The sequence below is a fragment of the Dama dama genome, chromosome X (assembly GCF_033118175.1).
Source record: "Dama dama isolate Ldn47 chromosome X, ASM3311817v1, whole genome shotgun sequence".
Taxonomy (NCBI): domain Eukaryota; kingdom Metazoa; phylum Chordata; class Mammalia; order Artiodactyla; family Cervidae; genus Dama; species Dama dama.
The window spans coordinates 135,388,329-135,405,810 of NC_083714.1; the positions used below are offsets into that span (position 1 = coordinate 135,388,329).

A 17,482-nucleotide genomic window follows, 5' to 3' on the forward strand; every position below is an offset into this window, starting at 1 on the left:
GTAACATGGGCGTAAGTCAGCTTTTGGGATAGTTGCTAGTTTGAATCTCAACTCTCCTAGCTTACCATCTGCTCTTTTTTTATTCATTTAACCATAAAATTTAACCTTTTAAAGTGTACAATTCAGTGGTTTTTAGTGTATTCATAAGGTTCTACAACCATCACCACTGTATAATTCCGTAACATTTTCCTCACCTTAAAAAAGAAACCCCTTACCCATATTTACACCCATACCCATTAACAGTCACTCCTGAGTCCCTCTTCCCCCAGCCCCTGGCAACTACTAATCTACTGAATTTATTTTTATTCAAAGGAAAGAGATTAAAATGATCTAACTCTATAGCTGATTTTTTTTAACCTTTATTTTTTTCTTCCATTTTTACTGATATGATTGGCATGATTTGACTTACATTCACCATGAAATGATTATCACAATAAGTTTAGTGAACATCCATCATCTCCTAAAGGTACAAAATTAAAGAAATAGAAAACAAATTTTTCCTTATGATAACTCTTAGGATTTATTCTCTTTCATATGTAATATACAGCAGTGTCAATTATATTTATCACATGGTACATTGCATCCCTAGCATTTATGTATCTTATAACTAGCATTTATTTATCTTATTTGTGCATTTTGACTGCCTTCAGCCAATTTCTCCTTCTCTCCCCCCAGCGCCTCTACTTCTAGTAATGACAAATCTGATTTTTTTTTTCTGAGTTTGTTTCTTTGTTTTTAAAGTGTAATTGACCTACAACACTATGTTAGTTTCTGTGACACAGCATAGTGATCCCAGATATCTGTACATTTCAAAATGATCACCAGGATAAGTCTATTTATGATCATGATCTGTTATCATACAAAGATGAAAGTGAAAGTGAAGTCGCTTAGTCATGTCCAACTCTTTGTGACCCCATGGACTGTATAGTCTGCTAGGCTCCTCCATCCATGGGATTCTCCAGGCAAGAATACTGAAGTGGGTTGCCATTTCCTTCTCCAGGTGATCTTCCCAACACAGGGATTGAACCTGGGTCTCCCACACTGCAGGTAGACTCTTTACTGTCTGAGCCACCAGGGGCCTGCTCACTCCATACAAAGATACTGCATAATTATTGACTGTATTCCCCACACTGTACATTTCATATCTGTGACTCATTTATTTTGCAACTGGAAATTTGTCCCTCTTAATTTCCCTCAGCTTTCTTTCTCCCAACCCCTTCCCTTCTGGCAACAACCTGTTTTCTGTATTTATGACTGCTTTGTTACATTTTTTTAGATTCCATATATAAGTGAAATCATACAATGTTTGTCTTTCTCTATCTGCCATACTTCATTTAGCATAATACCCTCCCAGTCCATGCATGCTGTTGCAAATGGCAAGATTTTATTCTTTTTTGTGGCTGAGTAATGCTCCACTGTGTATATATACCCCGCATTGTCTTTATCCATTTATCTGCTGATGGATGCTTGGGTTGCTTCCATATCTTGGCTATTGTAAATAATGTTACAATGTTTACAATACAAGTGAGCATGGGGCTGCATATATATTTTTGAATTAGTGTTTTTGTTTTCTTTAGAGAAATACCCAGGAGTGCAGTTGCTGGATCTTGTGGTAGTTCTATTTTTAATTTTCTGAGGAATCTCCGTACTGTTTTCCATAGTATCTGTACCAATTTGTATTCCCACCAACAGTGCATAAGGATTCCCTTTTCTCCACATCCTTACCAAGACTTGTTATTTGTTGTCTTTTTGATAATAGCCGTTCTGTGAGATGATATCTCATTAAAGTTTTGATTTGCATTTCCCTGATAACTAGTGATGTTGAACATCTTTTTATGTGCTTATTGGCCATTTGTGTACCTTCTTTGGAAAAATAACCTTTTCAGATCCTCTGCCCATTTTTTAATTGGTCTGTTTTTTGATGTTAAGTTGTATGAGTCCCTTGTATATTTTGGATATCCACCCCTTATTGGGTATATTATTTGCAAATTTTTTTTTTTTTTTACCATTCAGTAGGTCACCTTTTCAGTTTGTTTAGTGTCTTTCACTGTGCAGAAGCTTTTTAATTTGATGTAGTCCCATTATAGCTGATTTCTAATAATACCACCCTGCAGAAATGTATTATGTTAAAAGGAGGCAGTAATTGATTTTTCTCCTTGTAGGAAAGCACACCAGAGAGAGATACCATGGGGCAGACAGTGAAAGAAGGTAAGATATACTTGTCTAAAGATGATACTTTTAGTCAATCATTTGAAATTTTAGTATCTTTTGGTAGACTGAATGTTTAAAAAAAGCTTTTTTGAAAAATGAAATTAAAAAAAGAGAAAAATGAAATTAATGGAAGATGTTAGTTTAGGTGCTAAGAATTGGAGTTTTAGAACTGAATAGCTGTTAAAGGTAATCTTGTTTTTCCTTCTTAGTTTTGTAAATGAGAAAGCTGACACTCAGGGAGGTTAAGTGAACAGGTCATATAACAATCTACGACAGCCAAGATCAAAGTCCAGATTTTCTTACTTAAATATGGATGTTAAAAAAATGCTTCATCCTGTCCTGCTCTAGTGAGAAGTCAGCTCACTGTCCCATGAGTGTGTCACAGTCATTTTCACTCTCTGTTTTGAGTTGTACTTTCTTTCCCATAATATATTCTTCATATTTTTGTTGTCCTGAATCCTGTTCCTCCTTCAAGACCCAGTTTAAGTTCTCTTTCTCTCATGACTTTTACTCTGGCTGCATGCTGAATGTTGTGCTCTGCTATTTCTGTTTTTGTCAAGTGTATTAGTTTAGTATAGTCTCTGTACCTAGATTCTTAGCTTTCCTTGAACAGGAACCAGGCCTTTATAATTTCACTTTCTTCTCTGTTAGAAAATACTACTGTAGAATTATTTAGTGAATATAAATGTGTACTTACTTTATATTTAAATAGTCTAGTAGCCCATACATCCCTCTTGAGTGTTCGCATATCTTGAAGAGTCAGTCATAACCAGAAAGTAGATCTGATACCTTTAATGGTATACCTGGCATCCTTCCTATATTCTTTAAGAAGCATGTCACTTGACAGTTCAAGCCTCAGTAAGGGTGAAATAGCACTAGGTGGAAACATACCATGTTATTAAATCCATTGGTTCACAACGATACTAAAAAAACAAAACAATACTTGTTGGTCATCTGTGGAGAATGGTGGGGACACAATTCATTATTTTGAAAACTAGAAAATAAAGGAGAAATAATAAAGCATTGACTGTGACTTCCTTTTGTGGTCTCTACCTCAGAGCAACTGAATGGTTGAAGAGGGGAGTTTTCTCTCATAGAAGTTTTCTGGCTAATAAAGACAGGATGATAAAATTAGAATACCTCCATTATGCGACCTGGAGAAGGAAATGGCAACCCACTCCAGTACTCCTGCCTAGAAAATTCCATGTAGCCTGGTGGGCTACAGTCCATGGGTTTGCAAAGAGTCGGACACGACTGAGTGACTTCACATTATGCGACCACTGATGAGCTAATGGATCTAGGCAGTAGTCATATGTGGCTGCTCATATCACAAAAGAGAACTAGGTATATTAGGAACCTCCTGTGAGAAGTACACACCACCACCTATGAAGTCATTTTCTCTCTTCCTTGCAAAAAAGCTAAACCTGAATCTGGTTAAGCTCTTCTGGCTTGAAATAGCTGTATCAATTTAGAGAAACTATAAGGACCAGAAGAACCCAGTATCATGAGGAAGTAGCAGACTACAGACTGGAAAAGTCTGAACTGATATCACCAGCAAAATGATTGCTAGAGGAAGGGAAAATAAACAGAGGAGGAGGAGCCTACAGATCAAAAGAAATTTAAGAAATGTACCTACCACTGTCTGTATGGACTTTATTTGGGTCCTGACTGAAACAGATATATTTAAAATATTTAAGACAACAGGGAAGTTAAGAAGAGTGACTGCTTATTTGATAATATTGAAGATTGTGGTTAGTTTTTCAGCATAATTGTCATAATGAGTCATTTAAGAAATACATACTATAATAAATGTGGATGAAATATATCTTAGATTTGGTGAAGTTCCAAGGTCCAGTGCTGTTTGAGCTCCTCAGCCTAGCACAGAGAAAAACTTTTCCTAGTCTGTTGAAGGACAGGGAACCGTGGTGTGCTGCAGTCCATGGAGTCACAAAGAGTCAGACACAACTACGTGACTGAACAACAAGAAAGTCCGTTGAATTACATTGGATTCTAGCTTCTCTGTTGTTTTAAATTCTCAAAAGTATGCACTTTATTGCTGGGACACATTAATCTGAATATTGTAAGGATTAGCTCAGCTCATTTTGGTTTGTTCATTTATTTAACAAATGTTCAAGAATGTTCTGTGTGCCGAGTCCTTTTCTGGGCACTGAGGATAAAAAGTAGTGAATAAGAGACAAAATGAAAAAATTTCTGACCTTTTGGAGCTTACATTTGAGTGAAATGAGACATGCAATAAACAAATAAATTATAAAGTACATTATATATTAGAAAGTGAAGTCCTATGCAGAAAGTGAGGATATAATTATAAAATTTGAAACTGGTTCCTATTAGAAAATACAGTCTAGGTTTTTGTAAGTACTCTTTCAGACTGTTGCTCTGTTCTTCTGGTATTGCTCACTATTTTCTTTCTTTTTTTTAAAGAGTCAATGGATGTAAAGAAGGAGAATCAAGAGAAAGCTCCTCAATCAGGCACATCTTCTGTGCAAAATGGTAGGTTTTAAATTAGTTCAGTAGAACATATATTTCTTCTTCGCTCAGTGTTAGTATGAACTCTTTTCTTATTGCTTTTGGTATAATCTATGTATAGTAAGCTCTTGTAAATATAAAATCTAAGCAATAGGAAAGACCAAAAAGATAGTATTTAATTTTAAAAATTTTACTTTGGTTTCACATAGAGAGGGATTAAGTTAAAAGATAACTATGTATTTCAGTGCAGTTTTGCCAAAGTAAAGATATCTAGTTATTAATTACCATGTATTACCAATTTAAAATAATTTTATTTTTAATAAAAACCTTTCTAACACTAGAGTCAGTGTGAATGTCTTTTTTGATGGTCAAAAGACAGTCATGTGGATTAAAGCTTAGGCATTTGGGGGATCTGACAGACCTCTTCTAGAATCTTGGCCTCATTTTTTACTAGCCTTGTGACCTTGGGCAAATTACTCAAATGTTCTTAGTCTCTCTTTTTGCCTGTGTAGCACAGGGATAATAACTACTTACTCATGGAACTATTAGAATTAAAGAAAAGGAATGTAAAGCACCTAATATACTGCCTAAGCTTGTAGTAAATGTTCAGTAAATGTTAACTTTATTGTCTGAGTTATTAATTCATGTTTTAAGCTTTTATTGTTAATAGCATGTGTATAGCACTATATCAGAGACTCAGGAGATAGACTCTGACCCATTGCACCTGCTCTTATGGAAAATGAGGAAATAAGTCATACGCAGACAAAAGGCTGAATTAAAAAAAAATACAATAGCAAACTTAGTGTGTTTACCAGCGATTTCCAGGCAAGCCTCTTGCCCCTTGTGTTTCTCTTGTACCTCCCCTGCAGAGCCCCACTCTTGGAGTAAGTAGTTCATCCATGAGTTTCTGTTCCTATGAAAAGATTGCCTGTAGTGGAGTCATTCTTTATTACTGTAGCTGGGTCCTCAGTGTTTCCTTACTTCTCTTTTTCATTGGCCTTACTTGTTCCTCAGCTCTTCCTTCCAGTCCCCAAAACTCTCCAAGGAAATGGAGGCTGTTAGGTTAGAGTGCTCTTCCTCATCCTTACAAATTCCTTTCCATTTTTTAATATAATAGTTTTATTGAGATATAATTCACGTACCATACAATCTCCCCATTTAAAGTATACAATTCAGTGGTTCTCAGTAGTGTATTCCCAGAGTTGTGTAACCATCACCATGATCAGTTTTAGAATATTTTTATCACCCTAAAAAGCAACCCTAGTACCTAGCTAGTAGTCACTTTCCATTTCCTCACAGTGCCTCTCTCTAGGCAACCATTTACCTTCTTTCTATCTCTATAGATTTGCCTATTCTGGAAATTTCATGAAAATCAATTTGAAGACTATATCCTTAAAAGTTGAAACTAGTAACTTTTCAAAATTTTCAAACTTTTCTGTTTGAGAAACTCTGATTAAAAATGAGATTACTTAGTCAAATTGACAGACATTTGCAGAAATTTCTCAGCGTCCTGACCCTAACATCTTATTTTAGAAATCAGTGAGTGACTACTAGAAGGTAAGCTCCAGGAGAGCCAGGGTATTTGTCTGTTTTATTAATTGCTGCATCTGCAGTACCTAGTATAGTGCCTGGCAGATATTGGTGACCTTCTGTGGGAGTCCAGTAATGAATAAGACAAACACAATTCCTACGGTCTTTGAGCTTGCGTGCGTGTGGGTTCAGTTGCTTTGAGCTTTGGTAGACATTAAACAAATGTCCAGTTATAGTTGTGGTAAATACTATAAAGTAGTGGGTGCTGATCATTCAGCTGAGAAGCTTCAAGCTCTAGATACTTTCCTCATTTTCTTTACATAGCCTCTGAACCCAAGCCTAGCACTGGTGGAAGACATTATGATTCTGATTTACTCTGGAGAAGAATAGGGGGCCTCATAGATTATGTTCATTTTGCTAAAAGGGGTTTGGACTAGTGTATGGACTAGAATAGATTACAAGTCAAACAAGAAGGACCACAGACATGTGCAAGCAACAAGCAGATCACAACATTATGTACATCTGTCTCAAGAAAAGGCCTATCAGTTCCCAGGGCTCTTTTCTGAAAGAGTAAATCCCCACTCCCCCAACCCTAGCTGTTCATCTGTTAATGAGGATAAAAATGCAGAGACAGATAGGGACTTCAGGCTTGTCTGCTACTTTCTGAACTATTTTGGTCAGGAATTCTCACTGTGGTATTGTAGATGTATCAAATCTAAATTAGTAAAGCCTTTTGCTATGTGTGTTTCCACTATATTTTTGGTAGACTGTCATCATATGGGCATCCAAGCTGAATAGTGTTGTGGACTAAGAATTTTTGCCTCATGAACAAAGAAAAAAATTAAGGCTCCAAAGGTTACATTAACTAGCAGTGCGATAGAAAGCACTTATATTATATAGCACTGGTATAAAGGATTTGCTAGCTCAAATTATAGCCCATTATTGCCGGGAGAAATATCAATAACCTCAGATATGCAGATGACACCATCCTTATGGCAGAAAGTGAAGCAGAACTAAAGAGCCTCTTGAGAGTGAAAGAGGAAGAGTGAAAATGTTGGCTTAAAGCTCAACATTCAGAAAACTAAGATCATGGCATCCGGTCCCATCACTTCATGGCAAATAGATGGGGAAACAGTGGCTGACTTTATTTTTCCTGGGCTCCAAAATCACTGCAGATGGTGACTGCAGCCTTGAAATTAAAAGACGCTTACTCCTTGGAAGGAAAGTTATGACCAACCTAGACAACATATTAAAAAGCAGAGACATTACTTTGCCAACAAAGGTCCGTCTAGTCAAGGCTATCGTTTTTCCAGTGGTCATGTATGGATGTGAGAGTTGGACTATAAAGAAAGCTGAGTGCCGAAGAATTGATGCTTTTGAACTGTGGTGTTGGAGAAGACTCTTGAGAATCCCTTGAACTGCAAGGAAATCCAACCAGTCCATCCTAAAGGAGATCAGTCCTGGGTGTTCATTGGAAGGATTGATGTTGAAGCTGAAACTCCAATACTTTAGCCACCTGATGCGAAGAGCTGACTCATTGGAAAAGACCCTGATGCTGGGAAAGATTGAGGGCAGGAGGAGAAAGAGACGACAGAGGATGAGATGGTTGGATGGCTTCATTTAGTTGGACATGGGTTTGGGTGGACTCCAGGAGTTGGTGATGGACAGGGAGGCCTGGCGTGCTGCAGTTCATGGGGTCTCAAAGAGTCGGACACGACTGAGCGACTGAACTGAACTGACTGACTGAAGACACAAATGGTGATAGAATATTTTAAACATTGTCTTCGATTAATTAAGTATTTTCCAGTGTCACTGAAAAATTTTACAAATGTAACTGGTTTGTGGAAAAGTCTTAAGTTCTTTGAGGTCTAATTGTGAAATAGCTTTGATTTCTCAGTTATTATTTCCAATTAATACTCCTTTCACCCTGGTATGGTGGCTCTTTAATTATATCCTAGTCAAATTTTTTTCCTCCCATTCATGTTTTGTTTTCTTCTTCTTTTTTTTAATGCTCTCCAAGATCATATGGTGGTAGAGCTTCAGTTAGAACCTTGGGTCTCTTGATTGTCAGGTTAGTGCTTATGAGGTCACTGAAGTAACCTGATCAGTTAAATTTTGGAGCCATGGATCTCAATTTTCACTTTTAATATAACTATCCAGTATTCTTAAGTTTAGGCACAACTATGATGTTTCAGTTCAGTTCAGTTTCTCAGTCACGTCTCACTCTTTGTGATGCCATGGATTACAGCATGCCAGGCTTCCCTGTCCATCACCAACTCCCTGAGCTTGCTCAAACTCATGTCCATTGAGTCAGTGATGCCATCCAACCATCTCATCCTCTGTTGTCCCCTTCTCCTCCTGCCTTCAATCTTTCCCAGCATCAGGGTCTTTTCAAATGAGTCAGTTCTTTGCATCAGGTGGCCAAAAAGCTTCAGCTTCAGCATCAGTCCTTCCAATGAGTATTTAGGACTGATTTCCTCTGGGATGGACTGGTTGGATCTCCTTGCTGTCCAAGGGACACTCAAGAGTCTTCTCCAATACCACAGTTCAAAGGCATCAGTTCTTTGGTGCTCAGCTTTCTTTAAAGTCCAACTTTCACATCCATACATGGCTGCTCAAAAAACAGTAGCTTTGACTAGATGGACCTTTGTTGGCAAAGTAATGTCTCTGCTTTTTAATATGCTGTTTAGATTGGTCATAGCTTTTCTTCCAAGGAGCAAGCGATTTTTAATTTCATGGTTGCAGTCACCATCTGCAATGATTTTGGAGCCCCCCAAAATAAAGTCTGTTACTTTTTCCATTATTTCCTCATCTATTTGCCATGAAGTGATGGGACTGGGTGCCATGATCTTAGTTTTTGAATGCTGAGTTTTAAGCCAACTTTTTCACTCTCCTCTTTCACTTTCATCAAGAGGCTCTTTAGTTTTTCGCTTTCTGCCATAAGGGTGGTATTATCTTCGTATCTGAGGTTATTGCTGTTTCCCCCGGCAATCTTGATTCCAGCTTGTGCTTCATCCAGCTCGCATTTCACATGATGTACTCTGCATATAAGTTAAGTAAACAGGGTGACAATATACAGCCTTGACATACTCCTTTCCCTATTTGGAACCAGTCTGTTCCATGTCTGGTTCTAACTGTTGCTTCTTGACCTGCATACAGATTTCTCAGGAGGCAGGTAAGGTGGTCACGTGTTCCCATCTCTTGAAGAATTTTCCACAGTTTGTTGTGATCCACACAGTCAAAGGCTTTGGCATAGTCAATAAAGCAGAAGTGGATGTTTTTCTGGAATTCTCTTGCTTTTTCGATGATCCAACGGATGACATTTAGTTTTATGTCATTTTTACTTTATTTCACTAAGTAGTACATATTTATCAAGTTATTTATATGCATACTACTTCGGTTAGTTCTCCAAAATACCTTATACCATACGTATTACTTTCCTCATTTTATAGATAAAGGAACTGAGGCCGTGAAAATGAAGGGACTTGCTTAGGGTCACTGGCTAGTAAAAGGCAGAGTTAGACTGAAAAATAGCATTTTCATGTCAAGAGCCTGTGTTCTTGACATTTTGCTGCATGCTCTTCAGCGCTGTGGTAGTGCTTGCTTTACATGATATGGAAGCAGAATTAAACCCAGTATTTTTTTTAAAGTGGAAAAGTCTCTAAAAGGGTATATACAGTGTTATGAAATGACATGCTTAATACCATATGTACATACACATATTAAATGCATAATTTCATGTAAGTGATATTCTGAATGTTGCTCACATTTCACATCAGCTCACATTTCTTCCTAACTGTGTGGTTGGTAACTTTACCTTGGCATCTTGCAATCAGCCATGGTGGTGGTATTTACAGCACAGAAATCTGCAAACACTACCAGTTCCAGTCAGGCGTTTTGTTTGTGTTTTCTGGAAAGCTGGCTGTTAAACATTTATCAGCAGTGTGTGAGAGTGTGTGTGTGTGTGTGTAAGTGGAACTGTTACAGCCTTTGAAGAATGTATAAGGGGCTAGTAACACAGATTCCCCTAGGGAGGGAACTGTGAAACCCTAATATTTTTATAGTAAAGAGATTAAAAAGGGAGTATAGAAAAGAAAACCATGTTTGATGAGAATTAAAGTTTGTATGAGTTAATAGTACCTTTAATACTGCTGTCAAGTCTTTCAGGGCATTGTGACTGACACAGTGAATTGAAGTGTCCGGGAAAAGTGTACTGCCTTCTGACCTTTTCTTCTAGCATTATATGTCATCAAGACTGAGAGAAAGAACAGAAAGAGTTTGCAGAAAATATAGATTGTTAAAACAATCTGTGTATAGTCATTGCCCTGATGACTGGTTTCTGCTTTGTTCTGCCACCGTATTCTTGACACCCTGGATGGAGATCTAATAGTCAATTGAGAAACAACGCTGGTTCTTAGAGTTTTTCTTTCTGTAATTAATGCTTTATTTCTGCTATGCCACACACCTTTAGATCCCTGTGAAAAACAAAGAAACAACTTCAGAGTAATGGGATGAAATGATAGACATATTTTGAGTAAATTTGTATTAGAGACATATGAGTAGAATTTGCTATTACTCTTTAAAAAGCCCTTTAGTTGTTTCTAGAGTTCACGTTTTTAGAGTAACTGTGATGCAATCCTTATTACATCAAGAAGATCTGGATTATCATTTATATCAGAACCATTATTATCAGGAAATGATCTTATTTTTTATTTCCATGCTGGTAGTCAAATGAAGAAGTTTGAATCTGTCTTTTAAGAAGTATTTCTTTAAAGAGATATGGAACTAAAATCCATTTTATTTCTGAAAGTTAGTGTACATATTATATATGTTTAAAAAAACCCTGAGAATTCTCTGGCAATCCAGTGGTTAAGACTTGATACTTTCACTGACACGGGCCTGGGTTTGCTCTCTGATTGGGGAACTAAGATCCCACAAGCTATGCTGGTAGAGCCCAAAAATAAACCAAAAAACCCACCTATTTTTGTATGTTTTTTTCCAGATGATTTTCAATGGGAAAAATACTTGGAAGAGACTGGATCTTTAAGTGCTCCTTCAGAGTATTTCAGACAGGTATGCCAAAATTCTGTAGATACCATGTTATATTTATTTTTGTAAACCATTAACTTGTTGAAGGGAATCTTATTGTTAGGTTCTATTAGTGTGAAGCAATCGTGGGATTGTGGCAGTGCTGCTTAAGAACCAGATGGTCTCTTTGCATTCATTGATTAAGAATTTACTTCATGTCAGGTATACTAAGCTCTTATGACTGCCCATCTGGAGGGAAAGACAGCCATGTAAATAATTAATGATAAAAAGTGTGATAACTATACTGGAAAGGGCTCACAGAAGAGGTCCTATCTGAGGTAGTTGTAATGAGGGGAAGGATATTACAGGCAGAGAGAACATCCAAAGGAAAGAGACATGGGCGTAAAAGAACCTGAGTATTAAGGGATGGTATGGGTGGCTGGAGCACTAACTAGGTAGAGGTGATAGTATGGGAGTGAGGTTAAAGTGTGGTGGCTTTTAAACTATACTGACTGTTTGGACTTTACATTAGGCAGTGGTGAGGTGCCTTTTGGCTTACTTTAAGAGGAAAGGCCTAATCAAATTCTTATATTAGAAAGGCACTCAGGATGCATTTTAGAGGTTGTATTTGGTTTGCCTGGAAGTGGGCAGGTGAGTGACAAGCAGTGGGCAACCATGTCAGGCTGTGTGTCAAGCCAAGGAGAGAGTTTGGAGATCTTTTTCTTAACCCTTACAACTCTCACTTTGTTCACCGACTGTTGCAACTGTTACTTAAAATGTTCCTCATGTATTCTGGTAACATAATTGACCGTTGCTTTTCCTACAGTTAAAGAGTTTTAACAGAATTTTATTTGTATGTGTTTATGTATATAGTCTAAGATTCCGCCAGCTAATGACTTCAAAGTTGGCATGAAGTTGGAAGCCCATGACCCTCGCAATAAGACTTCAGTATGTATTGCTACAGTTGTTGGAGTTACAGGTGCCAGGCTGCGTTTAAGATTGGATGGTAGTGATAACCAAAATGACTTTTGGCGGCTTGTTGATTCTCCAGACATACAGCCTGTTGGGACATGTGAAAAGGAAGGGGACTTACTTCAGCCTCCACTGGGTAAGGATAAACAGTTTTAAAACAACATATTCTTGCTAATGTAATATTCAGTAGAAATAATTTCAACTGACTTTTTAAAAATCTCTTCTCCTGGGCATTCTGGCAAACAGACGGTCAGGTGGTTACTGTGGAGAAGGTTTGAGAAAGTAACTCAGTACCATATGTTATAGAGTTTCATTTAAGTACATATTTGGCATATGTGTGGCTAAAGGTTCCCCAGTCCAGAGCAAGACTCCTTCTGCCTTAAAACTTGAAATGTCAAAAGAAGCTCTACTAGATTACACATGCAGATTCAGAAACCCTTCTGGGGGCGAAGTCTGTAGCATTTGATATGAGGCACTTCCTCCCTCAGTATTGTCTAATGAGCCATTCATCCTTTTTGTTGTGGGGATTAGCACGGTAGAAGGAGATGATTTTACACTGGGACTCCAGTGTCAGGCTTGGGAATTTTGTTACACCTGTGTGAGAAGAAATCATAGTGAGAGGGGGTAGGAATCAGTATCTTTAGGTCTGTGTAAAGGAAGAGATTGATGGAACTCTTCAGCAAAGGTTTTTAATATAAAACTCTTGATTTTGACCAAGTTTTTAAAAGAAACAAAGTACATGACCCTAATTTTGCGCAAAATTTTTCTGTTTTAATACTTTGGTGTACCATGGTATTCTGTAGAATGTAAGTATTTAGTTTATTACTTACACATTCTGAGTGAATGGTGGGTATTGGTTTTTGTTTCTTTTTTACAATGCTAAAAATGAAAATGCTCTGTTATAATGCACAGTGAGAGAATGAACTTTTTTTTTTGTCTTCAACTAGTGAAAGATGCTGTGAGAATAAAAAATTTAAGACAGTAATAACTATTCTTTTTAGCAACATCGTTTTATATTCTTTGTTCTAATGGTTAATTAATACTAACTTGGTTTAAAATATTTTTAAAAACTAATCAAGTATGTGTTATTCCCTAGAAGATGGTTTAGGATATGTGTGTTTTCTGCTTTTCCCCTTTTCTTCATAACATTCACATTTTTTGTTGCTTATTTTTATAATATTTCTTAAATCATACAGACTTCTGTAACAGATATACATTTGAGGCTTAGTGCTTCCCTGTTTGGGTTTTATTTCTCTGTTGACAGTATGCTAGTATGTGTTTGTATTTTGTTTAAAGGAAACATAGCTGTTGTGATGGTCAGCATTTCAGACACATAACCAAATTTATAATCATTCTTTTTTCAAATTACTTTTAGAGTTTATTAATTAAAAATATGAAATACATAGCAATACATGCTGATTAGTATGTATTTTGACACCACATAATAAAAAAATACAATTTTTGCCAACTTGCTCATGAGATGCTTTTGAATAGTTTAGTTTCCATTTTAATATAACACAACTTATATAGTTTTACTTTTTAAAAGGTTTATTTATTTAAATGTTAAAGGTTCTTATTTAAAATTATTTTTTAAAGTTTTAACAAACATGGAGAAAAGTGTACAGCTTATAAATGAACACACTTGTATAAAAACCAACACCCAAATAAAGAAAGAGAACATTGTCAGCACCCTAGAAGCCCCATTCCTGCTGATCCCCAGTCATATCCTCCTTTCCAAAGGTAACTACTGTCCAGACTTCCTAATATCATGAATTTAGTTTTAGCTGTGTTTGAATTTTTTACATGCACTTTGATCTGTGCTTGACTTTAGGTGATTCAGAATTAAGGAAAATGCTAATTAAAGAAAAGTCATGGTACCTCATGTAATAGGATAAGATGCAGGTTAAGAGAAAGGCATAAGGACCAGAGAATGATTGTCATGCACTTTTCTAACCATAGTGTGGAGAATCCATGCTCTGGATAACTATTTAATATTAGGTATCACTAGTAATACTGATTTATTTTAAGGGAGTGTGTAACAACCCTTTACAATTCCCCAGCAGCAATTATTTTCCTAGTCAGATTAAGGATGTTTTGATACATGATTATTATAAAATGACTTTCTGTCTGAACTTTCTTGTATATTTTATCTTATTGATGGACCCATTGGCAATGTGATTCATGTGCCTCTCTATCTTAATTCATGTATTCATCAGGGATACATGCCAAGTTCTCACCAACCAATTCTGGCATCAAGGCAGGCAAGTATTGCATGTAACAGATTGCCCCCAGAAAATAGTAAAGCTAGCAGACTCCTGCTCCCTGCTGCACATGCCACATGCTGTGATAGTCACCATTAATTGATGAGATCTCTAGAGAATACACATGTTGAGTCTATTTTGATAGCATTTGATACAAATCCTAATATAAGATCATTTAGTGTGTGTAGGGATTGCTAAAGTGAGAGCTGTCTTTTTTCCCAACTTAATGTATGAAAAATTTCAAACATACAGAAAAGGTGAAAGAATTTTCCGGTGAACACCCACATACCCACTACCTACATTCTACCCATTATCATTTTGCTATACTTGCTTTATTGCATACTTGCTTTTCTGTCAGTTCATCAGTGAATTATATTTTTAAATGCAGTTCAGGATAAGTTATTGACATCAGTACATTTCCCCTAAATACTTTAGCGTGCATATCGTTAACTAGAGTTCATTGTTTATTTACAGTTTGTTTTTCTTTTGAGATAAAATTTACATACAGTGAAATGTACCATCATAAGTGTACATTTACTGAGTTTGACAGAAAACTGTCTTTCTGAAAGGAAGTAAGGCAGAGGCTCTGAGGAAAAAGAGGGGCTGGTAGTTTTTTACAACCTTTTTACTCTGCATGTGTGGTGGTTGGTGGGGAATGGAAGCTCTCCTGGGTTTTGAATTAGATCTCTCCTAGTATTCTGACCTATTCTCAGCATATATGTGTATGTTTGTGAACCCTAGCTAGTGGCTTTTTTAAAATGAGAATTTCTACCCCCACTGTAGCATTCTTGTCTAACAGTACAGTGGATACAGTAGCACCGATTGGAGAGTGCACCTGCTCCTGTAGCCCATTTCCTGCGTTCCTCGATAAGAAAGTCATTCTTTGGAGAAGAATGGTAAATGGAACGTTTTTTATGCCAGCTTGCTGTAATATCACAGAGAGGCTTTTAAAAAATACCTGCTTTATTTTATAAAATAGGGTACCAGATGAACACATCATCTTGGCCAATGTTCCTCTTGCGAACATTGAATGGATCTGAAATGGCACCTGCAGCATTCTTTAAGAAGGTAAGATGTTATAAAAAACTTCCATCAACTGGGCTGTGGTTTTTTTTTTATTGATTTAGTGGGGATTCTTAAATGCTTTGTCTTCTCTAACATGTGTATCGAAAATACTTTGCAAACTGCTTGATTGGCAAATGTGTTAGTCTGCTCAGGCTGCTGTAGCAAAGTACCACAGACTGAGTGGCTTAAAACAACTGAAATTTATTTTTTCACATTTCTGGAGGCTAGAAATCCAAGATCAAAGTGTCATCAGGGCTGGTTTCTGGTGAGGTATCTCTTCTCAGCTTATAGTCTAAACTGTGTCCTCACATGGCCTCTGCTCTGTGCATGTGGTAGAAGGAGAGCAATCTCTGGTTTTCCTTTCTTTTCTTGTAAAGAAGTCCTGGGCTTGGAGCCCCACCCTTATGACCTCACTTAACCTTTATTACCTCCTTAAAGGCCCTGCTTCTAAATACACTCACATTGGGAATTAGAGCTTCAGTTTATGAATTTTGAAAAGATGTAACTCATTTCATAACAGTGTCTTAAACAGAAGTTTATTTTCTCACTTTGACTCACTCATGCTTCTTGGTTTATAGACAGCCATCTTCTCCTCTTTGAGTCTTTACATGAGTTACATATCTGTGTCCTAATTTCCTCCTCTTAGGACACTGGTCATATTAGAACCCACCATAATGACGTTATTTTAACTTAATTATCTCTTTAAAGACCCTATCTCCAAATACAGTCACATTCTGAGGTATTGGATGAGGAATTAAACATATGTATCTTGGTGGGATAGGGGGTGAGACACAGTTCAATCCGTAACAGTGAGTCATAAAAAAGGCTCAGTTTTCATCACTCAGTAGTCAAAGTGAATTAGTACCTCTTTCTTGACCTCAGATACAAATGGGTACTTTACTGGAAGCAGATATTTGTTATTATTTTTTATTTACATTCAGAAGTGAAACTTCTCAGTTTGCAGTGTTAGTCATCTCTTTGATATTGGAGAAAATGATGGGACAAGAAAACTTGAAAGTTATTTGGACAGATTTGGTTGCAGAAGTAAAAGAATGTTAAAAACAGTCACCAGAAAGAATTTTTTTATAAGGAAATACTTGTTATATAACAAAGAGGGAAAATTCCAAAAATAGTTTATGCTCTTGAGAAAATGTTGAAAGAGAGTACAGTGTGTTAAGAAACAGTGAGTGAAAGCTAAGTTTTAGTTAAATTATGGGTCAAAATATTTCTCACTCTGTCCTCACTGTTTTTTCAGTCACTTAAATTTTATTACAGCCATTTGTATCAGGAATGGTAAACATTGATTATAGTTTTAAAACCTTTTCAAGAAGATTAAATATACAAAGATGTGAAATGTCAATTGATATGATTTCTGCATTGCAGAGAAAAATTCCTTGAGTACAGCTTTGAGCAGCATGAAATGCTATAAGTGGGCTTGCCTTACCAGCAAGGGGCACAAGTGAATGCAGTCCTTTTGGGCACTGTGTAAAGCGTATTTGACGATAGCTAGTAACAAGAGATGTTACAAAACAAAGTAGTCTTTATTAAATACTTATTATCTTAGACTGTGGCTTTAGAAAAGCCATTGGATCTGTTTTAATTATCGAATTGTTTTATTGGCTAGTCATATGCCACATGTCACATACATTGTGTTTTTCATTTTTAAAATTATAAAAGTAATTTATCTTTGTGTGTGTGGAGGAATCAAGCTATATCCTTAACTAAAGTGAAAAATGAGTGTCCATTTATCCCATTCATTCCTCCATTCTACTCTTCTCTCCAAAAAGTTCTTCATGACCTTTATCTGTGCATTTACAAACATATATGAACTTTTATTTTTTAAGTGTAAGTTGGAATATATTCTGTGATTTAGTTTTTCCCCTGAAGTGTGTATGCTTTGGAAATTTCCATTTTGTTTCATACATATT

At 36.6% G+C, this 17,482-nt stretch overlaps 1 protein-coding gene across 3 annotated transcripts in view; it reads left to right on the forward strand.

Moving 5' to 3' along the window:
• SCML2 (Scm polycomb group protein like 2) overlaps window positions 1-17,482 on the forward strand; it is a 108,033-nt gene that overhangs the window by 19,342 nt on the left and 71,209 nt on the right. For all 3 annotated transcript variants that reach the window (XM_061135904.1, XM_061135902.1, XM_061135903.1), the window contains exons 2-6: window positions 2,163-2,208; window positions 4,654-4,722; window positions 11,231-11,301; window positions 12,130-12,364; window positions 15,469-15,557. In XM_061135904.1, coding sequence (XP_060991887.1) covers window positions 2,187-2,208; window positions 4,654-4,722; window positions 11,231-11,301; window positions 12,130-12,364; window positions 15,469-15,557 — 486 coding nt within the window. In that variant the 5' untranslated portion in view covers window positions 2,163-2,186. The remainder of the gene's footprint in view (window positions 1-2,162; window positions 2,209-4,653; window positions 4,723-11,230; window positions 11,302-12,129; window positions 12,365-15,468; window positions 15,558-17,482) is intronic.